This window comes from Carettochelys insculpta, chromosome 20 (assembly GCF_033958435.1).
Source record: "Carettochelys insculpta isolate YL-2023 chromosome 20, ASM3395843v1, whole genome shotgun sequence".
Taxonomy (NCBI): Eukaryota; Metazoa; Chordata; order Testudines; family Carettochelyidae; genus Carettochelys; species Carettochelys insculpta.
The window spans coordinates 17571111-17594605 of record NC_134156.1 but is presented as its reverse complement, the minus strand read 5'-3'; the positions used below and the strand labels follow the sequence as shown (position 1 = coordinate 17594605).

At 40.8% G+C, this 23495-nt stretch overlaps 1 protein-coding gene across 6 annotated transcripts in view; it reads left to right on the top strand.

Annotated features, from left to right (window-relative positions):
• ERN1 (endoplasmic reticulum to nucleus signaling 1) overlaps positions 1-23495 on the top strand; it is a 67957-nt gene that overhangs the window by 31927 nt on the left and 12535 nt on the right. For 3 of the 6 annotated variants that reach the window (XM_075014714.1, XM_075014715.1, XM_075014719.1), the window contains exons 3-10: positions 12158-12191; positions 13353-13425; positions 15013-15085; positions 16591-16713; positions 17626-17727; positions 21000-21261; positions 21555-21633; positions 23299-23461. In XM_075014714.1, coding sequence (XP_074870815.1) covers positions 12158-12191; positions 13353-13425; positions 15013-15085; positions 16591-16713; positions 17626-17727; positions 21000-21261; positions 21555-21633; positions 23299-23461 — 909 coding nt within the window. Of the gene's footprint in view, positions 1-12157; positions 12192-13016; positions 14574-15012; positions 15086-16590; positions 16714-17625; positions 17728-20999; positions 21262-21554; positions 21634-23298; positions 23462-23495 lie in introns of those variants that run through there. The other 3 variants (XM_075014717.1, XM_075014718.1, XM_075014716.1) reach the window with 3 other exon arrangements.

Here is a 23495-nt window from a genome sequence, read left to right as displayed (position 1 = left end):
CCCACTGGTACAATAAAACCTAAATCTGTGGGTATGGTGTAAAGCTCATCTCTTGTCCTTACTGTGTGCCTGCAGTCCTACCACAACCTCTTTATTTTGTACTAAATGCCATTTTTTTGAGGAAGAAATAACTGATAACACAATAAGGAAGAAGATGTTGTAAGAATAGCTTTATAGGTTATAAAAGTGTGCCTCTCTAGCACGCAACTTGTTCAATTGCAACAATGACAGAACTGAGCCATCACACTTGTGTTATCTCTGTTACAGGTTGTGTGCTAGAGAGGCACACTTTTATAACTTATAAAGCTATTCTTATAACATCTTCTTCCTTGTTGTGTTATCGGTTATTTCTTCCTCAAAAAAATGGCATTTAGTACAAAATAAAGGGGTTGTGGTAGGACTCTTATGGTTGGTGGCACATAAAGGATATCTTTGAGATGTGGCTCTTCCTCTTCACCATTTGGAAAGAAAGCAGCTGAATGAAATGTTGTTACAGCGATTGCATCATTCTGCTCAGTGTTTGTAAACCAGTTGCCCTTTCAGTTGGCACGCTAAACTGGTGACAAAGGGCTGTACTAGTCTGATCTCTCCAGTCCAAACAAGGTCTGTCCTTATGAGACTGATCACTGTTTGAATGCAGTTCTATCAAATAAGCAGTTATTTTTATAAGAGTACATGCAGCACTTTTTAACCCGTTCTTATCCGCAGTAGAGTAGGAGTTGGTAAGCTAGCAAGCCAGAAATTGCAGGAATCTGTTTATGGATATTCTCACATTTTTCCCCCATGTGTGCCAATATTTTCACCCATGTAAATGTTGCATGGAGATCCCCTCTATCCCTAAGCTGTCTTGATTAGAAGATGAAAATTACTACTCTCTAAATTCACTATTGCCTTTTTGCTTGTAGCTATATTAAGAGAAACTTTCACCTGTATTGATGTAACAGAGCATATGTGCCTTGATGTGTATATAGCCTCTGAAGAGGCTAATGAAAATAGAAGACACTGGTTTAAATCCAGATCAAGCAACTTTTTCTTATTAAAAAAAAAAGTTGCAAAACACCTCTGGGTTTTTTGGGGGGCAGTACATCACACACATCCCTAATTTGATAATCCAGTTCTAGAAAACATTAGTTTTGTTTCATTGACTGTTAAATATTCTGGGTCTTTCTCTGTATTCAGGGCACTGAACTAGTGTTTTGTTTAAATTCTTATCTGCCTCTAGTTTGGTTCTATATAACAAGGAAAACCACAAACCTCAATGCACAAATATATGATAATAGGCACTAACATTGGAATTAATTTGAAAACAAGCTGTATCCTTCTGGGTTAGTTTAGTGTTGTGAAATCTCAGTGGGCAAGGACTACATGCATGACCAGAGAACTGAATTTGGAAATTAGATTAGTAACTGAAACTAGCACATCAGAATCTTCCCTTGGTTGCTCCCAGGTTGGTGAAAAGCCCACATGAAACATATGTGACAGCTACAGTTGGCTAACCTTAGAGTTGCCTAACTCCCTACCATCCTGCTCCAACGTTCAGTAAAACACCAGATGAGCTATAATTTTAGTACTGACTTTGGCATGCTTACCATATGTGGTGCTGTCCTATCTCTGTTAAATTAATTTGTAAAACAAAAAAAAATTCTGAGAAACTTCTAAGTTGGGCACACTGCCTTGGTTCCCTGACAGCTGTGTAGTACCCTGGATCCTGGAAAATTAAGCGTATGTTGTTGTTCACATACCTTGAGATAGTCTGAAGGTCACCTACAGCACAGTGAAATAATTAATCCTTGACATGGGGTTTCATTATTACACTTAAGAAGTTAGGTGTTTAGCTTGTCCAACTGTATCTTTTTGTTAAAACAAAACAGCCCTGTGTCTTCAAGTACTGAAACTCAGTATCAGGAACAGGGGTTCTTCCCGTTCTGACACTGCTTAAACAAACATGAACATCTTTCCATTTACAGTTTGCCCCAATGAGCACTAAAGCCTATTTCAGGAATATAAACTAAATGAACTAGTTAGTGCCTCTTGTCACCATAATACCCTGTTTGTTTCCTGCCAACATTATTGCTTCCAAGAAAGGTGATTTGAAGGCTCCTGCTCTCTTGTCTTCATGTACAGCACAAATCAGCTGGCAGTAAACAGTGAGCGAGGCAATAGTTTAGAGAGGCAAAAACACTTTATACAGTCATCTTCAGTGTGAACTGTGGGCTCAGTTACTGCAAGATGCTAACTGCCCTCAGGGTCCATTGGTATCAGTGGGAATTAGTGCTCAACACTTTTCAGGATTGAGTCCTCAATAATTGGCCATGTGATGCTGTTGCAAAAAAAAAATCAAACATGGTTCTGGGATTAATCATGCATTAATAGGAGAGTTGTGAGCAGGACGTGGGAAATCATTCTTCTGCCATACTTAGAGCTGATTAGGCCTCAGCTGGAGTATTGTGTCCAGTTCTGGGCACCACATTTCAAGAAAGATGTGGAGGAATTGGGGAAGGTCCAGAGAAGAGCAGCAAGAATGATTAAAGGTCTGGAGAACATGAGCTATGAGGGAGGACTAAAAGAACTGGATTTATTTAGTTTAGAAAAGAGAAGGCTGAGAGGGGACATGGTAGGGGTTTACAAGTATCTAAAAGAGTGTTACAAGGAAGAGGGAGAAAAATTGTTCTCATTGGCCCCTGAGGATAAGACGAGGAGCAGTGGGCTTAAACGACAGCAAGGGAGATTTAATTTGGACATTAGGAAAATTTCCTAACTGTCAGGGTGGTTAAATATTGGAATCAGTTGCCTGGGTAGGTTGTGGAATCTCCATCACTGTAGATATTTAAGAGCAGGTTAGATAAATATATCTATCAGAGATGGTATAGACAGTGCTTGGTCCTGCCATGAGGGCAGGGGACTGTACTTGATGACCTGTCGATGTCCCTTTCTGTTCTAGTGTTCTAAGATTAATTGATGTTGCACCATCATATGCACTTCAGAAGGATGTCCTAGAGTTAATGGAAGATGAACAGAAATGGAGGTCCCACTCTGTAAGAGCCTTTATCCTTGCTTGGGCCCCAGACAGCCCAGCTCTAGCATTTTGAGGCTCTACTTCTGATCAAAGACTGAACAAGTCTCTGTAGTGCCACCCTGAACAGCAGGAGTGGTTAGTTCTGAGTGGTGTGACAAGAACCTTTAGTGTCTCCTCTCATCATTATCAAGACACCAAGCAGGCCACCTCAGCACTGTCTGTGGAAGCCAAACACTGAGACTCCAAGCTGGTTATCATCAGGCCGCTACTCCAAGCAACAATAATTTAAACAAAGTTAAGATTGGGACAAAATCCAGGCACTGTAATGGTGCCCTTTCTTCACTAGCAGCCAAGCAATCTCCTTGTCAGCTTGAAAAAGCTGCAGCTCTTTCAGTTCTTTCATATTCTTATTGCTCATAAAATGTGAACATTCAGCTTTCAGATTGGAATCTGTGTTGGCAGGGTTATAAGGGACTAATCAATAAACAGAAAGCTCATCATCTTTCTTTGTAAACTATGGGGCTTTGCAGTTGGTGTTAGCATTGCTGCTGCTTCAGTGTCACCTCCTTAGAGCTTGTTGCAAAGCTGGAGGTGCAGCCATTTAGACTCTCCTCTTACATGCTCTTTACTGAATGTATCTGACAACTATGCCATATTCTTTCCATAGAAGAAGGTGGAATTAAGACCAGCAAGCAGCCAGCAGCGAGCATATCTGTGTCACAGTGGGCAGCTTCCTGCTTTGGTCACAACGCTAGAATCCCTGCCACAATGAAGGACAGGCCATTCTCGGAGCAGGAAAGGCTGAGTGGGACAGAAAAGTGCGGATGAGAAATCTGAGTGTGTTACTGCCGAGATTGGTTCTGGAGACTGGTTCTCTTCTGAATGTCATCAGTGTAACAGTCTGTCTTTTAAAAAGTCTTAGTTCAGTTCAGTGATCTTTATTCAGAAGATGTTTCATGAGAAGTACTGTTCTCCTGCCTCCCCCAAAACCACTCTGGGCAGGTTTGTTTGTGTGACTTTGTTAGTGCGCAGCATCTTGAACAGCAAAATATATAAGTGGGTGGAGTTTCAGGTGCTGTTTTGGTCATACTTTGTCTTTTGTCCTTCTCCAGGTTATTTCTGAGTGTTCTGTGTCACTGTTTCCATTGGAACAGTCTCTCTCTCTTGTCATTCTCTTCCCTTCCTCCAACCACTCCTACCATGAAGTGTTTTCCAAAGGAATACACAATATGCACAGGTCTGGGGCTATATCTATAGCCCCTGTATGTTGGTTGCTTGTAAACATAAGAACAGCCATACTGGGTCAGACTAAAGATCCATCTAGCCCAATATCCTGTCTTCCAACAGTGGGCAATGCCAGATGCCCAGAGGGAGTGAGCCAAACAGGGAATCATTGAGCAATCCCTGCCCTGTCATCCATTTCCAGCTTCTGAAAAACACACACCAGGGCCACCATTCTTACCCATTCTGGCTAATTGCCATTGATGGACCCAGTCTCCAAGAGTATGTCTAGCTCTTTTTTGAACCCTGTTCAAGTCCTGGTCTTCAGAACATTCTCTAGCAAGGGGTTCTACAGGCCTACCATTTGCTATGTGAAGAAAAACTTCCTTTTGTTTGTTTTAAACCTGCTACCCATTAATTTCATCTGGTGAGCCCTAGTTCTCATGTTATAGGAATAAATAAATAACTTTTTCCTATTCACTTTTTCCCCCACCAGTCATGATTTTATTGACTTCTATCTCATCCCCCCTTAGTTTCCTCTCTTCTAAGTTGAAAAGTCTCCATCTTATTAATCTCACTTGCTTGTTTGCTTTGTATTGTACCATTACACAGCATGCAGACTCGCAGAGTGTGCATGATTGGCACAGCTGTTGCAGATCAGCCAGCTAGTCCTGGTGTTCTTGGTTAGAAATTGGAGTTTTCTGTCTCCTGGGTCAGCCTGCCAGTGCTGACCAGCCCCACGTGCCTGACAGAGGAACAGAGTAGTGAAGTAACTTGCCCAAGACCACAAAGTATAGATCAGTGACAGAGCTGGGAATGGAGCCAGGTCTTCAGCATAATTCATTCCAACATCCTCTGCACTGTACTGCTTTCCCCAGTCAGTGTAGTGTATATTGTCTAATTTGGAGTGTAAGCTTTTGGCAAAGGGACTGTGTGTTCTTTTCTGTACAGCACTTGGGGCATAACAACAGAGGTCAGTATAAATTATGAAAAGGGTCTTGACTCTCCAAAGCCTTACTGACATGACTGTCCCATTGAAGTTAAGGATTGATGAGTAGAAGTTGCAGGATTGGGCCCTTTTTATAGTTTTGTATTTCGAGCGCCGCTGGTGGGCTCTGGTTGGGATCTGCAGGCTCTACTGTAAAATAAATAAATAAATCGTTATAACTAGCATAGGAAGACTGTTGGTACAGAATTGCAGATCCAAAGATTAAAACCCCATGGGGACTTTAGAGAGAGAAGCTCTTAAATCCATGTAGGCTATGAGCTCCTCTGTCCTCAGCAAACTCCAGAGGACTCTTGAGTCAGTGTCTTTGACCCTTCTGAGAAAAGTTGCACCACTTGGCTGGGATGACACACACTTTAGTCCACATCATCTTATGAGACCCTTGCTCAAAAACCGTTTTTTGCAGTTCATTCCACTGTGACAGCAGCAACTTAATTGCTCAGAATCTGCCACTTCTCCTTTTCAGTCATTGTTTTTTTGTGCTTCTGTTTGAGCTAGGCACATTAAAGCAATGGAAAGCTACAGTGATCTCTCTTGCATTTAAAAAGAACTGTTAAAGAGCAAATCACTCCTTACCTCACTCTTTTTGTGAGGCAGAGAGAGAATTTAAACTGGTAGAAGTTTGTACAGCACTTGTAGCATTACACCATTTGCTAAGAATTGAATCTTAAATAATGCAAATATGGCAGGTTTTTTTAAAAACTTTAAAATCCCAGGCTGTGCCTTCAAAATACTATCTAGAATTATTCCAGACTAAGTTATTCTCAGAGGGGTAGCTGTGTTGGTCTGTAGCTTCACGAAAACAACCAAGCAGTCCTGTTGTACCTTAAAGACTATAACAATTTTATTTGTTAGGTAAGATGCTTTTGTAGGTAGGACCCATTTGTGAAGAAAGGAACATAAGAATAGCCATGCTGATGAAGTGGGTCTTACCCACGAAAGCTCACTGTAGTAAACTCTTTCATATCTCTCATAACAAGATTAGATACTAAGATACAAACAAAAATGTATGCAAAGTACTTTATTTACCAACAAGAATAGCACTGTGTGCTGTAAACTTATACTGTATTTGCTGCATTTAGTTGCATTTGCTTTCACTATACTTATGGAAAGCATAACTAAAATTTACTTATGGTTAAAATGCTGGTTATTTGAGAGTTCTGGATGCCAGATATGAAAGAGTTTACTGTACCTAATAAGTAAACTTGTTAGTCTTTAAGGTGCTACAGGACTGCTTGTTTTGTTTTAGGTTTTTTTGGTTTGTTTTTTTTGTCCAGGCTAATTTAATCTGTCAATAATAGAATCCATCTATAATATAATACAAGCAGAACTGAGACAAGGCATCTCGTTGCTTGCCTGGTTAAAATGGTGATGCCAATGAGACATTAATGAGGTACAACCTGCGACAAGCAGTATGTAAATAGGCCACCAACTCTGTTCTTCTTATAAGTGGGCCCTCAGAGGGAATCTAGAATCAACCTCTTAGTTTTTTTTAACTCTTTAGTTTTCCAGCACATGATTTTGTAATAGTACAGAAACTGGTTAAATCTGAAGGAGCGCGTTATTTCCTACTCCCATATCGTCAGGGATATGCACTCAGTGACCTTCCCAATCATTTTTTTCTCTCTCTTACCTCTGTGACTTGGCTGTATTTTTGAGGGTTTTGACAGGACTGTGGCAGATGTATAGCTGCAGTGTTGAATAGAAACTGGATGGTATGAGGCAGTGCTTTTTTTGTGCCAGTGCTTGCCGGTACTGAGTATCAGCACCTCAGTAGTGCCAGCCGTGGGATTGGCTGGGAGTGGGGGGGTGGGAAGGTGGCTAAGTGCCAGCTCCTCTTTTTTTTTTTTAAACAAAAAAGGCACCGGTGACGGGTAATGACTTTGTTACGCCCGGTGAAATGTAGTTGTTTGTTGAGTTAGAAGAGCTTCCTATATGAATGTACTGATCTAGGGTAATAGGGGCATGAGCCCTGGCCGGAAAAAAGCAAGCAGGAAAGCATCACTGTAGATGTAGATAAGCAAAAACCTCCCAACAAACACTGAGGAGCAAGTACGGGACAATGACATACTTCCAGTTGTTCAGATCAGTTAAGGCCTTTTCTCAAAGGTCAGTTGAAAAACCTGAGGTATATTAACACATACGAAACAAAAGTACCACATCCTTTCCTGTTCTGCTTAGAGCAAGGTGCAAAGTAACACCTAATGATGGATTTGACAGGAAGAAGATGAGAGCAAACTTTAAATTAAATGTGACATTTGGAATTAGTTTTGAGTGCCTGCTATAATAGATCAGTAAAATAGCATGATAGAAAAGTTGAGGCTTGATTTCAGGTCTCATCAGTTATCCACCATGTTTCTCCTCACTTTCATATAAGAGAATAGTCAGATTCTTAGAGTAAAAATGTCTAAAAGTTTAAAGGAAGAGTTGAGGCAAGTACGACCTTGTAAAACTAAGTGATTTTTAAAGTGCGTATTGTTTGCTGAGTTTAATAAAAAACCCCAAAACAAATATACCATTTTGAAACCAAAGTGTACAGGTTTATCATCATGAGCAATCACTTAAGGAAGTGATGATTAGAGATCGGGCTTTTGGCAGAGCTGCTGAAGTACTGCAGTTACCAAAGGCAGCCTATGTCTTCCCACATCAGAAATTTCCGTACATAATCAGTTCATCAAGAACTTACAAAGTCACTTGGTGTTTGGCTCAAGCAGCATTTGTTATCTTTCAGTTACAGTTCAATTTAACAGAAGCATTTGCCATTTGCTGCTGATTTATGATCTTGTGTATCACCAAATAACAATTTCCCCCCTTCCTGTGAGGTCATTGTTGACTATAAATAACTTCCCTCTGCTGGTCCTATCTCTTTCTCTCTTTAGTCTGTCTCACCTGGATTCAGATAGACACTTGTGGTTTCGGATCAATCTTTAAATCCCAGGGGTCTTGTTTCTTTTAAGTGTCGAGTTGAACCAACTCTTACGTCAAGAAGTTTTTTCCTTGCTATGCAGCTTCACTGAGGAGCTGATTTTGGAAGTCAGCACCCTGTATTTATAGGTGCTGAAACTACAGGGTTGGCGGGGGAGTGCGCTGCCTCATCCCCTGGCTTGAAGGGATTTCTGTTTTATACAAGATTTACACTTTAGTTCAGTGGCTTCCAGCACCCCCAGTATAAAAATTGTTCCATTGCCTTTGCCTCTGTTGCATTAGATGGCTATCTTGCAGATCACAGAACACCCTACCAGGTAAAACCAGCTGTGCTTTTCCCTTCCCCCACAAAGCTCCAGACCATATTCTCTCCTGAACAGATAGCAGTGAGTTCTTTCAGTTTGTCCTTCTACGTCGTTGGAGGAAAAAATTGCTCAGATTAACCAGATAGGCCTGGGGAGACAGAGCAGCTAAGTAATTCCTTCTGGTACTATTTCATAGGTCTTTGAAACAGTTGCTTTGGGCACCCATTGCTGTGGCACTTGGGTCCACAAGAAATAAACAATACAGTTTATTTGTACAGTTACATTGCCAACTTGTCTCTAAACCCTGTCCCACTCCTGCCCCAATCAACCATAGTAACTATGCAAGTATCAGAGGGGTAGCCGTGTTAGTCTGGATCTGTAGAGCAACGAAGGGTCCTGTGGCACCTTATAGACTAACAGAAAAGTTTAGAGCATGAGCTTTTGTGAGTTAACTCACTTCTTTAGATGCTGGATAGTAACTATGCAAGTTCATCTGTTAGTAAATTTTTGATTTAAGTAGGTAATGTCCTGGTTTCTGCTTTCCATGATGTAAACAGGCTGTAGTGTGTAGGGAGAATCAGCACTTTATTGCCATGGTCTCCTAGAGCTCTACAAGGCTGTGTCTACACTATGAAAATAATTTTGAAGTTGCTTTCTTTGAAGTACAACTTTGAAGTAAGCAACTTCGAAGTTGAGTGTCTACATACACCCTACTTCGAAGTTAAACTTCGTAGTTAGGCACTACTCCATTCCTGGGAATGAAGGTAAGGACTTTGAAGTTGGACTCCCTACTTTGAAGTTAACTTTGAAATAAGAGAAAAATGTGTGTAGACTCTCTGGTAGCTACTTCGAAGTAATGCCTAACCTTGAAGTTAACTTCAAGTTATTTGCTAGTGTAGACACACCCCAAGCGTAGCGTTGCTGAACAGCATAACAGCCCTGTCTACAGACTCGTGAATGGTGTTTCTTCCAGAAGCTTTATGTGCTTGTCAATTAAATGGCTCTGTCTGCTTTAAGGAAGAATCTACTCAGCCATTTTTTAGAGTTAAAAAGCAAACAAAATTGTGACTTCTGTTGCATTTTGATCTCAGCAGCTCTGTGGGGCTGTTTAGTGAAAGCGAAGAAGTGGCTGAAGTGTGGGGGACAGATAGCTCAGTGGTATGAGCATTGGTCTGCTAAAGCCATGATTGTGAGTTCAGTCTTTGAGGGGACCATGGCAGGGGGCAAATTGTTTTAAAAAATCTGGAAGGGTGATAGATCCTGCTGTGAGTGCAGGGGACTGGGCTCAACAACTTCTCAAGGTCCTTTCCAGTTCTATGAGAGAGGTGTATTTCCATATATTTAATTTTTTTATTTAAAGTAGGGAGGGAAATTCTGCTGTTGTTCTTCATATCTGGCATGAGGGGTGGAGGGGACTGCGTGGTGTCCACAGAAACCCTAAATTCAGAGTCTGTTGCCTTCATCTTGCATAGCTTGGCTATTACTGTGGTATCTGTGCGATGCTGGCACATGAGCTGGAGAGTTCAATCAAAGCCTCTCATAAGAATGTTTGAGCTCCTGCTTCATTGTGTGTGTGTGTGTGTGTGTGTGTGTGTGTGTGTGGTGAGAGAACTGGCATAAAAGATAAATAAGAGTTGCTTTTTGCATTAGCTTGGTTGGTCAACTTTAATCCGTTTCCTTTATTAATTTATTTTATTTTAACTTTCATCTTTTGGGAGCAAGAACCTGTTGTGATCTCCACTGTCTGGTTTACTTTTAAAACTTTTTTAAAGGTGAGGGTGAAGGATGAATACAGCCACACACTTTTGGGTATCTCTGCATGTTGGTTACTAGTATTGTCAACCCCAGGCTTTCAAATGTCAAGCCATAAACCAGTATGCAGTCAGCCTAAAAAAATACAACAATGATGAAATTTTTTAAACATGTCTACTTGTTGTGAACCTTCCAGGATCATGTTTTCAAGCCTTCCACTACATTCAAAAGGTCTAGAAATTCCCTTTTTTTAAATGAAAGCTGTAACTGCCACAGAATCACAGGAAATCAGGAATGGGACTTTAAGAAAATACAGTGCTAAGTACTAGGAGACTTGCGATAAAATCACAAGCACTGGCAGTGCTTAGAAGGTGAAAAACAGGTGTTTGGGGAAGTTTCACTGGAGAAATCATTTAAGTGAAATTTCCTTGTGTTCAGATGATTCTGTCACAGCCAGATCTGAAAGAAATTTTATGATTCTTGAGACACTGTAGCTATTTTCAGTAACATTTTAGTTTGTTCAGTTATTCCATAGGCCATAAATTTTCTGCTGGAGTAGAAATTGAAAAAAGTGGTTTTCTGGTTTAAGTCTCAATATGCTTCTTACTTAAGTCAATGGCAGGGTTCCTGTTGATTTCCCTGGTAGCAAAACCAGATCCTCAGTTTACAAGTTGCATCATAACTGTAAGTGTGAAGTTGGCTAAGAAAGCAACAAGTGTATGTGCTTGCCATCTGCTACGATACAGAGTATACAGGTTGTACGTCCCTGGTTCGGCATGGTCAGGACTTGATGGGTCTCCAGTGACAGAATTTGCTGGACTAGGGGAGGTCCAGAGCTTCTGCCCGAAGCAGCCCCGGCCTCCTGCTACCCAGGGACTCCAGGCTTCACAAGGTGGGGGCTCCAATCCCGGCCACACATTGCTGCAGGGGTTCTGGCCCCAACCCTGTGCTCCAGTGGGGGCTCTGCCCACCCCCACCTCCTGTGCTGCTGGTGTGGCCAGCCACTGCTCTGGCCCCAGCCCCAAGCCCTGCCACACTGATGTGGGTCCAGCCCCAGCCCCAGGACTCTGCGGTCCTGCTGGACCATGGATGTTGCTGGATGAGATAGTATCAGATTTAAGAGGTTCAACCAGTAGTGAATCATCATAAAATACATATGAAAGAAGCATTAAGCAGGCCATTTTGCATTGAGACATTAAGACTTGTATTTTCCTCTCTGTATTCTCCAGGACCTTTGTTAAAATTAAGGAATATTTACATATGTTTAAATTAAATTGATTGTTGAAGCCTGTCATTGGAATTATGATCATCTTCTTTTGGGGCCAGACACTAAGGAACTTGTTTTCAGAACAAGAGGTTATTTTTTTGTCCTCTAGAAAGGTGCCTTCCCATATAATGTCAGGTGCTCGTGGCCAAGGAAAGACCTAGAACTGAGCCATGCAATGATATGGCACTGCTGCTTCATGCAAGTCCACTTCTGTTCATGGTTTGGGTAGACAATCTACTCAGAGTGGAGGGTAGGGCTAAGTCTAAGGAAGCTTTCTGAGGTGCAGAATTGCCCTGCTGATGGGTACAGAGGTGTATAATAAATTACAAGCTCCTTTTGCACTGTGAATATATGAATGACTCCTTTAAACACCTGATGTGGCTCACAAAATGGTTAATCCTGGATTTCGTGTGAGTTCATGACTTTTATCAGAGGGGTAGCCCTGTTAGTCTGTGTCCACAAAAACAATGAGAAGTCCTGTGGCACCTTATAAACTAACAGATACTTTGGAGCATAAGCTTTTGTGGGCAAAGATGAAGCAGATCTTTACCCACGAAAGCTTATGGTCCAAAATATCTGTTAGTCTATAAGGAGCCACAGGACTTCTCACTTTTTTTCATGACTTTTAATTTATACATTGACTCCTGTTTGTTCTGTTTGTGCAGATCCTGTACTCCAGGTGCCAACACATGTGGAAGAGTAAGGCTTTTTTTGTTTTTGTTTTTTTTTCTTTTCTCTCTCTCTTTCTCTATGTTTACTTCAGCTTTATACTGCTTGTTTGATTTTCAATGATGTCATGAAGTTGGATTTTAGTTTAACTGGTGAACTGTTGAAATCCCATGTCCCAGGTAACTGGGCATGGGATTAGAGAGTGTGCATTGAGGGGACGCACTCAGCTATATAAACGTTCCCTGTTCCAGTGAAATGTCTTTCCTTCAGTCTGGAACCCCAAACAGGTTGACCATGCCTGTTTCAGTGTCACTTGCTTGAACAGCCTGGAATATAGCATAACCTGATGGGGACTCATCTTCAGATTATTTATATTTAACTAAATATAAAAATATGCCACCAAAAACACATGCAATCCCAAACAACAGAAACATTAAACTCTCAAACTATCACTCGAGTTTTGCTCATGTACAGCTAAATCGTATCTTACAGTAGAACAGTAAATCCACTCCACTAGAGTAGAGGTTTAGATTTTTAACTAGAAAACAGTTGGCCTGATCTTTCTCCCATTGAAATCAGTGGCAAAATTCCATATCGGTGTTCCCTCTAGTTCCCAGATTCATTGAGTTGTGGCAATCCTCTTATCTTTCCTCACTGTGCTTCCCCACTTTGGTAGCCTTACCTTTTGTGGTGCTCTCTTGTTTTGAAGTGTTGACTCTCCTCAGAAGCCTCACACTTGGCATATGTGTAACTTTCTAGTCACCAGTCCCAGTCCTTTGTTCCGCTTTATCCCAAAAGTGATACTATATCCTACAAAATGCTTTATTCTCCGCAGCAAATCCAACTTTATTAGAGCTATTACTCTAATGTAAAAAAAACAACCAACCAAATCTAGTCTATGCTCCTTGGGTCTGAGGCTTCTACATGGAAAAAGCCAGTTGTGAACTGTTGACTGATTTGAAGGATTACTGGCCTCTTGGTTTGAAGCAAGGTACTCGACCTAGTCTCCAAAAATGACAGTTCCTTAAAAGTGTAAATAATTTGTGTTTCCAACAACTAGATATTGTAAAGTCAATAAGCAAATCTGAAATGGGTCCTTCAACAGGACATACGCAGTGACCATCGCTGCTTCTCTGTTTGGTGACAAATGTAATGTGTGTAATTTATTTATAATCACTGTTCAATTCCTAGGCCAGCATTTCTTCCAGACCCAAATGATGGCAGTTTATATACACTTGGTGGCAAAAATAATGAAGGCTTAACTGTGAGTATAATTTTTGTTTGCCTAGTGTCTAGTCTATCTACACATGCACCCTGATTAAATTTGCAAGAAGTGTAGTTGCCTAATCTTTCCCAACTGTCCACTTTCCTGACAGTATTGTAAATTCCTGCAGGCTGCCCATGTTTTGATTCATTTAAGTATTTTTTGGGAAGACCTGACAACCCTGGCTAGCAAACACTGTTTGGTGCCAGTGCTTATTTTAGCATTCAAATTTCTGTACTGACATTTGAGCTGCATTGCTTGCTGCTTCAGAGGGTCATCCTGTCATTTAGGACAAGCAACATTTACAGCCATCCTTGTGAGCTTAAGAAAACATCTTTGGCTTGAGGATACCAACAAAGAGCAGACTCCTTAGAGCTGCCTTGGATATTTTTGAAGCACTTGCTGATGTAATGATGATAATAATACCACTTCTATAAATATTAGATAATCCTCTCTCCATTATCTCTCCAGATATTAAATAATCCTGTCAGCCCCCTGTGAGAAAGACGTAGCCAATACAGCACAATCAGTTATGACCTGAAAAAAATAATTTGGTAGCAGTTTTTAAGACGTTCAACCCATATGAGGATAAATGTGGATTCTGTGCTGTCTCAAGTGGTAGGTGCTATTATAGCACTCTGTAAGTAGGCGAAACTGTGAACCCTTCCAAAATATTTGCATCGAAATAGTCAACACCACAGATGTCAGCTGAACACTTGATTAAAGCAACAGCTTTGTGATGAAACTCAGATAAAATATTTGGCTTCCCACAAGTTTTTTTTTCCTGGCAGCCATTATAACTTCTTTTTAGAGCTTTAACTTTTTTTTTTAATTTTTGAACTGTTAAGTATTTACTGACAGATTTTTTTCCTAATGCACCCCGATATGTGGCCTTATTTGTGTGAGTATTTTTGGTGTGCTTTGTAGTAGGTCTAAGTTGCAATCAGTCCTGAACATCATGTTCCATTTCACTTGTTCATCTCCTCAGGTAAAAATATTCTGGTTGGATGCATCGCGGTGCATGTCCCAAGGCAGATGGAAGTAATTTCAATGTCCAAAGTCCTGGCCTCTCTTGTGTTTGCTAAGCACTTCTTTGTTGTTTTTCTCCTCCTGATGAAGGCCTCTTAAAATGGAAGATTGTTCACCAAGTATGTAGGCATGATGCATGGCCAGGAACATGACAGAATTTGGTGATCATTAATAATTCATTACCTTTTTAATAACACTGTTCCATGTGAAGATTGCTGAGCTTTGCAAACACTGATGTTACACCTCTGCAAGGCAGCTAATTGTATGTATATTCATTAACAGATGGGGCAATTAAAGCAGACTCTTGGGATGTGAACGTGGTTTCACAAGTCAGTAGCAGAGTGCGGAATAAAACCCAAGAGTCCTGACCTCAGGTCTTCTGTGCTAGAAATATTTTTTCTATTCCTGTTAGATTTCTAGTAAAACCATGAGAAATCCTCAAAGCTGCTGTATTGGTTCCCTTTTCCCTTGAACACAACTGGGAGAATTGCACTAATTTCTAAATATAAAAATATTATGATTTAAACAAGGTTTCAGCTTTTTTTTTTTTCCGCCTAGAAACTTCCATTTACAATTCCTGAGCTGGTGCAGGCATCACCCTGTCGCAGTTCAGATGGGATTCTCTACATGGGTAAGTTCTAGTTAATCTCTCCATGGGTTAAATGATTTAGCAGATTGCACCATACCCAACAGCAACTGACAAATACAAACTGCCCAAACCAGCCCTAGCACTCTTGCATGAAAATGTCATCTCAGCCTTGGCTTTTAATTACAGTCTTTCGTAACATTTTCTGATATCAGAGGATCTATTAAATGCAGTACTTACTGACATGCAAAGATAAAAGGCTAACTGCCTCCCATTCTCAAACCATTGCATTGCCTTTTTTTTTTTTTAAAGTTGCTCTACTACAGTAATTAACTTTATTCTGTGACAGATACATAGTTATCTCAGTTTTATAACACGCACCATCTCAGAAGTATAAATGAACTTGCCTCAGCCAGCTAAGGGATTGCTGCCTACATTACAGCTATGACTGAGTCAGGAAATTGAGTTACAACATGGTTACAAGCTGTAGTGTAGGGAAGACCTCATTCCATTCTATAACTGGGATGAGGTCCTGGATGGTTCTGATTTGAAGCCTGGTTACATAGTCATAGCTAACTTGAAGCTACACTATGACTATTAGCCATGTTGTAACCATGTCTTCGGATTCATTAATAGTTTGGGGGTACATTATTCTGCCCGACTGGCATCACTGGAGATGACACCACATCAGTGAAATCCTGGAGGAAATCTTCACTCCCTCGCGCGCGCGCTCTCTCTCTCTCTCTCCCTCCACCCCACCATCTTCTGGCTCTCCAGTTCACATACCTCCATTGAAAACTGTAGGGGAAAGAAGCAGGTTAACTATATGACATTTTTAGATGAGGCTGCTACAGACTACAGCTCTAATACTTGGGTTATAGGACTAAAATCCCTTATCAGTTTGAAATCATAGGTTGGAAGGGACTGCCAGGGTCGTCTAGTCTAACTCTGCAAAGATGCAGGATTTGTTGTGTCTGAACCACCTCAGACAGATGCTGATCCAGTATCCTTTTGAAAACCATATGGGGAAGGAGCTGCCACAATCTCCTAGGCAGTCTGTTCCGTTGTCCTATAGTTCCTTTTGTGTGTCAAAATGGATCATTCTGTCCCACCATATTGTGCTACAACAAATAGCACCTCATTCTTCTTCCTCTCTTTGCATAAGGATTTTCAGTCCTCAGAACTTTCTTCAGGAGTCATTTCCAAACTGGATATTGTGAATGTAACAACCTCATTTTGCATGATAGTGCTTTTAGGGTGTCCTAGAAATGCTGTCACTGTTCTTGCCACTACTTGCCAAGAGTCAGTGATGTTAAAAGAGGGGAGCAATAATGTTGCTGGGCATCTAATTTTTGTTGTTTCCCAAAACTGTTTTGTTAAACAAGAAAGCTTTTAAACATTGTCTGTTAATAACATTATGAAAAAGAATCTCATATGCATGGGCCCACTAGAGAACTTCTCAAATCAAAAAAGTTTCTCCGAAGAGCCTGGATTTTGTATCTCGGTAATTTTCAGTCTGATCAGTAATGCAGTTTAACTGGTTATTTCAGGGAAAAAGCAAGATATTTGGTACGTGATAGACCTCGTCACTGGGGAAAAACAGCAAACCTTAACATCTTCATTTGCAGAAAGTCTTTGTCCATCAACCTCCCTGCTGTATCTTGGCCGAACCGGTAGGACACTTTTCCTTCTAGCCCTTAATAGAAAATTTGGCTTCTTTGGTTTCATTTTAAAGTTAATGCAAGACCATAAATAATAACTTTGTGATGACAAACTCAGGTTTGATTACTCTCCTAAAATAACTACTGGAGATGATGACATTATAATATACACCGAAAATAGCAATTAGTCTGCAGATAGCAGCGGAGAAATGGCATTTTATATACTCTCAGACTATTGTGTGGCTCTTACATAGAGTGGTTCTGATGTAAATGATTCTTGGGGTTGGCTCCCAAGCAAAGTGGCTCTCAAGTTCTATTCATTCAGTGAGGTACCATACTGGCAGCTTGTAGCACTGGTTGTCTCTGAAATTTTGGTTTTCATGAATCAATGGATTGGGGGAATGGAGAGACAGCAGCTGTCATATTGAAAATACAAATGCTCTGTCCGAAGGAAAGAACATTAAAACAGACCAGCAGTTTTATATTTGCGATGTTTCTGTGTAGGTTGAACTTAGACTTGCAATTAAATCTGGAGATGAATCTGTTTCTAAGAATATTTTAAGTTATGTTTATTAAGAAAATTCAGAACGTTTTGCACTTAATTTTTAAATGCAGGGATTTATTGTAGATAGGTAGGAATGCTCCAAAAGAAATCTTAGAGGAAGAAGCACTAAGAACTGATAACCTGGACTGGACTGCTGCCTACTGCTTTTTGTCTTCTGAGATTCCTTTTGAGCAGTAGATTTCAGTGCAACAGAAACCAGTTTTGCCTTGTTTTCTGAAGTGTGCACATAGCTGTTAGCTAAAAGAAGGCTACAAACATGAAAAGCAAAGTGTGTGTTGTGCTGAGAAGCGTTTGGCACTACAGGTGACTAGTTCTGTTTCCTCAAAAGATGTTTTTCACAGTGTGTGTATTTTTAACAGAATACACAATCACAATGTATGATACCAAAAATAAGGAGCTCCGATGGAATGCCACCTACTTTGATTATGCAGCCACTGTACCTGATGAAGATGTGAAATACAGTAAGAACTTTGATTTGTCTCTTGCATTTTTTCCACTTTCATGATTGCTCCAGTGCAGTGTTTCCCAAACAGTGTTCTGTGGAACCCCAAGGTTCCGCAAGTGAAAATCAGGGTTCCGTGAGAAAATTCCATTATAATAACATTTTATGATTTAAAAATAATAATATTTAAGCATTTATGAATTTTACTAAAAACATTTTTCGTTTGTGTTTGCCACGATAAGTAACCCTGTATAATGCCAGTTTAGCCAGAGAGTGGGGACGGTGTTGTCACTACTCAGTGCTACACGCAGTCAGTCAGTGTGGCGATCGCCTGTTATATACCGCTGTAAATCCCTACGCTCACTCTATTACATCTATTAAATGAAATGTGTTTTTTGTTTTTAAATATGTGCAATTAAACTAAATGTAGATCTCATGACCTTGTTTAGCATTTGTTTATTATTATCCTTATTTATTTGTGGTCTATTTTTTCAACTCCATATATGACTGTTATTAGGGGTTCTGCAAAATTCTTTTGAGTTTAAGAGGGTTCCATGGCCAAATAAATTTGGGAAACATTCCTAGTATGCTGCCTTTTTTTCTGCAATGGGCAGACCCAACTCCTCCCTTCCCCAATTCTGTACCTACATGCTGGTCTTGTTAAGTTGCCCTGCCATGTCACCTTCTCCATTGGTCTCCTCTTCCCCCCACCCACCTGAAACAAAGATAAAAACTCAATTCAGACATTAGGCTATGTCTACGCTGCAGGGTTTTTTTTCAGAAATAACGTATTTAGTTGTTAGAATGTCAAAATAACTTAAAAGAGCATTTGCGCTGCAAGAGCATTTCGAAATTGAGCATTCGCCCTTGAGAGCCCAATTTCAAAATCACAGCAATGATGAGATGCCTTCCTGGCGGCCAATTAAGTTGTAATTCTCTCTCCTTAGTACACAATGAGTCAAGTTTGATATTGAAAGGGGGAGCAAGTTGGCGAAAGTTTTTGTTTTTGTTGGAGTTACTATTTTGAGTTAGATGCCCTGTTACCCCACAATAACAAACTTTGCAGTGTGGACACAAAGGGTTTTCTCCAAAAAATAGTTCTTTCCATTAAAAAAAATGGAGAGTCTTGGAGTTTCTTCCTCAGTCTGTGTTAATATATGGCAAGTGTTTAACTTGTCCAATGAGGAGAAAGAAGGGCTCTGCTGTTCTGGAACAGATTTCCTGTGTGACCTTGGGTAAGTCACCTAACCTCTCGGTGCCTCAATTTCCATACCTATAAAATGGGATAATAATTTTGGACTACATAAAGAGGTTGAGAAGTTTAAATCATGGTTGTAAAGCTTGTTAACATCATCAGTTGGATGTCACTAAAGAAATGCAACATATTGTTAGTGTTAATAATAATAATTTGCACTTCCATCTGATGGTATTAACAAATGTGCAAAAATAATATATGACTGTTAAAAGTGGATAATATTCATATTAATACTTTAATTAAGCAAACCTTGAGTTTGCTCCATAGTTAAAGCTGAGTTTTGTATTTAAAGCAGGGATTCAAATTTTAGTTGTGTGTGAAGAATGCCATATCCTGTATTCTCCCCAGAATTAGAGTCCCTATTGTTTGAGAACAGTATAAACGATGATAACAATGTTTGTTTATAGCTATTGAGCAGAAGGGGAATTTCTGGAAGAGGTAACTCCTGAATCTAAGTTTACTAAAAACAGTGGGGCTGCATGGAGATCAGGGGAATAGTGCTGCTGATTGTGGTCTAGAGAATAATTTTAAAACACAAATGAAATTTAAAATTTGTACTGTGATATAGAAGAGTATCACATAAGTGAGTCAGAAATGAAAACAAGAACATTCCAGTTCTGATTTGTGGTGGGTATTTCTCACCTTGCAAAACTATTGCACAAAGTGAGCTTGGCTCCAAGTCACAGTACATCACAAATTTTACATGGAAACATTTACATTCCCTTTCGTCTTATTGGGAAATATCTGCTGCTTTCCAGTGCTGAGCCTGCTTTTTTAAAAACAAATAAATGTCTGAATTTGGCACAGGCAGCAATAAATTCTCATCTCAGTGGGGTTTTCCAGTAAATGCTAAATATTTCAGCTGAATTCCTCAACATTAGAGTTGCTTCTGATGGAAGTAATCCAAAAGAAATGTGCACGGTTATGCTCTAATTCCCTGGTAAGGTCCCAGTCCTGCAATGTGATGACTTGTTGATGCCAGTGGGGCTGTGTGCTAATGTCAGGTCCTGCTCAAGCACTCTGTGTTGTGAGATGGAGCTGTGTTTTCTGAATCTGGTCATTTTAAAGCCAACACTGAAGAATGTGCAGCCCCTTAGCCGGGAATTCCCAATTATACAGGAATATGCTTCCTTGTGTTGCATGTTTGGAGGTAGTCGGAGATGGTTTATATGACGATTATGAGAAGAGGCAGGTCTGCAAGTCCTTAGAAGTAGATACCGAGGAGCCAAACTACACAAAAGGGTGTTCTGATGAGAGAGCAATGTGTATTTACATCAGGATAATGTTGAGCACTCTTGAGTGACATGCAAGCACTAGTCTTTTTCAATCTAAAATGAACACTAGTCTAAGGGCTTGTCAACACAGAGATTTAGTGTGAGGCAAGGCAAGATGTGACTCTACAGCATAGTAATTTGCTGTGCACTAGCTGTCCTAGTTCTATCGTGCACTAAAAGTTCCATAGTGTGCTTTGATGTACACTACAGAACTTCTTGTGCAGGGATGGGTGCTAAGTGGCCCACAGGTTGGACGTGATTCAGCAGGATTAGCCCCTGGCAGGCTGCCAGATGGTTTTTTTACCTGAGTGTCTGCAAGTACGGCCACTTGCAACTCCCTTTGGCTGCGGTTCACTGTTACTGGCCAATGAAAGCTGCAAGAAGTGGTACAGGCCAGGCCGTGGCTTCCTGCAGCTCTCATTGGCCAGGAATGATGAACCACAGCCACTGAGAGCATTGTACTGGCTGATGCACAGGTAAATAAAGCATCTGTTGGCCCACCAAGGGCTAACTCTGATAAATCACAACTGAGCTGCTTATTGCATACCCTTGTTCCAGTGCATAGTAGCAGGGTCCTCACACACAGTTAGCATGCAGTGAATGCATCGTAGAGTCACACACTGGTTTGTCATGGGCTATGTTTTCTAGTAGACAAGCCCTAACTGATTTTCATAGCTAATTTAAGGAGGCTAATATATGGGTTATTATAGCCATGACTAAGCAGGAGATCTGAATACCCTTTTGTGTATTTGTATGTTTTAGAAATGTCCCACTTTGTATCTAATGGAGATGGACTGGTGGTGACTGTGGATAGTGAGTCTGGGGATGTGCTATGGATTCAGAATTATGGATCCCCCGTGGTAGCTTTTTACATCTGGCAGCGTGAAGGACTACGGAAAGTAATGCACACCAACGTAGGAATAGAAACCCTGCGCTACCTGACCTTCATGTCTGGGGAGGTTGGGCGCATCACTAAGTGGAAGTATCCTTTCCCAAAGGAAACAGAGACCAAGAGCAAGTTGACGTGAGTATGAGTGTTGTTTTCAGAGTCTGACTGATGGTGCTTTCCCATGCTCTAACTGCAGATTGTTTCTAGTCAGTTACTTAATAGAGCTGCTGTTGTATAAATTGCAGATACTCGAAGGAGAGAATATACAATTGGCTCCTTGCTCTTTACCATTTACTGTACATTGCGCTGTATAGCAATAAATAAAGGCTGATCATGCAAGAGACTCAAATTTAATAGTCTCTAAAATAATGTACGGTTGAGATTGTAACCCAGGTGGTAAAAACAGCCAACTTTTTCTGTTGTTCTAGGCCTACGCTCTATGTAGGGAAATACTCGACGAGCTTGTATGCATCTCCATCAATGGTGCATGAAGGAGTGGCTATTGTGGTAAGTTAGATGCTTCCAGTCTTTGATGCCATGTTTTGAAAAGCACACTGTCTAGTATTAGGCGTGATTCTCTGCTGAAATGTTGAGATCTCACCCTTCATCTGAACTCCTCCAAGCTTTGGGTTATTTAGGTTCATCTGTAATTATTACTTAAGGCTCTTTGTCCCGGCAAAATATTGGGAAAATCACAGCTTTGTCATAACAAAATATGCCAGTGTCAGGGTCAGCTAAGAAAAATAATCTTTACTTTTTCCCAGATGCATTGAGAGGCTTTTATTTTTAAGTCTGCTCAATACTTAAATTCATTCAAATGAGAAATAGCCGTAATACACACAGCTTATAGATGCAGTCAGACCTGCCAATGGGGGAGAATTATGGGGGGCAGTTTCACGGGGCCCAGGGTTTCAAAGGAGCTCGGGTCACTGTCTGCCGCCACCACTGCTATCTCAGCAACAGCCACAGCCTGAGCTCTGGGCCCCTGGGAATTGCTTGCAGTAGTGCTGCTTCGTGCAGCTTGAAGCACGGAGGGACCAGCGCTGTGGTCTGGGCAGAACTAAGGGCTGACTACCTTAGGTCCAGCCCCTTCTGACTTTGGTCCCACCCCTTCTGGGGGAACAGAGCTACATCCCCCTCCCACCTTGCCCCAGACCTCATTGGATACAATGATTCTATGTTACGAGTTATTTAGTGATGCCTGATCTTGCTGTGATAAAGCATAATATGTTTTCCTAAATTACGCTGTTTGACATTCTGTCACTGTTCAGCATTTCTCTTCTCTAAAGACTAGAGATGCTGAGTATGCTCCGTTCTTATTCAGAAAGGGAGTATCACAACCATAAAATCTAAAATCTTAGCTTAAAAAATAAGAGTGGCCCACAAAGGACTTCTGAGCAGCTTGGCCTTTTAAAGAATAAATGACAAATCAAGGAAGCTGCAGCAAAACACAAAAATTGGACAGTCCAATCTTATTTCAAGAATGGTTTCCAATGCTGCAAGTAACAATTTAATTGCAGCTAGTCAGGAACTATGTCTCTGGCTGAGCTGGGACGGGAGTCCTCTCTCCCCAAACCATAGGTTGTGAGTTCAAGTGCCACATCAGTGCTCTTTCTACCACTGATGACAGTGCGTTGTGCTTATTGATGTTAAAGCTGGCACCAGTTCATACTGTTGGAAGCCCCCACACCTTGATAAGATGTTAAAGCAAGGTTTTCTTTGCTGCCATTTTAGATATCCTGGTAGGACATAAAGATTTTTTAGGGGGCCAAGCCCACCTCCTAAGCAAGATTCCTTCTCTCAGTAATGCAGGATCTAATGTCTAGGACTGACTGTGTGAATTCTGGCTGAGGGCATAATAGCTGTCATGTTTCCGTGCAGTCAGTGCTTAGTTGGCATGTCGCTGGTTGCTTGCTACTAAACACTCTGTCCCTACAGTATGAGAGACATGGTATGTGAAGTAAATCCCAAATTAATGTAGAGCTTCCCACCTGTAAGTTAGCAATAAAATACTTTGAGTTAAACATTTAATTCATTCCAAAGGAAAGCTTTGGGCATTTCTAATATGGCTTTCCAGTTATGTCTCAACTCTGACTTGTCCGAGGCTTTGTAAAGTGTTGTGTAGCGATACAGTCCTTTGTTAGCTGTAATAATAAATCTCTGTCTTTCTAGCCCCGTGGCAGAGCCATACCTCTGTTAGAGGGCCCCAGAACAGAAGGAGTCACTATTGAAGACAATGGCGAGTGTGTTATAACTCCGAGTACGGATCTAAAATTCTCAGCAGGATTGAAAGAAAAGAAGCTCAACTATTGGAGGAACCACTGGCTGTTAATAGGTATCAAGAAGTCCATAATATTCCATCATGTTGC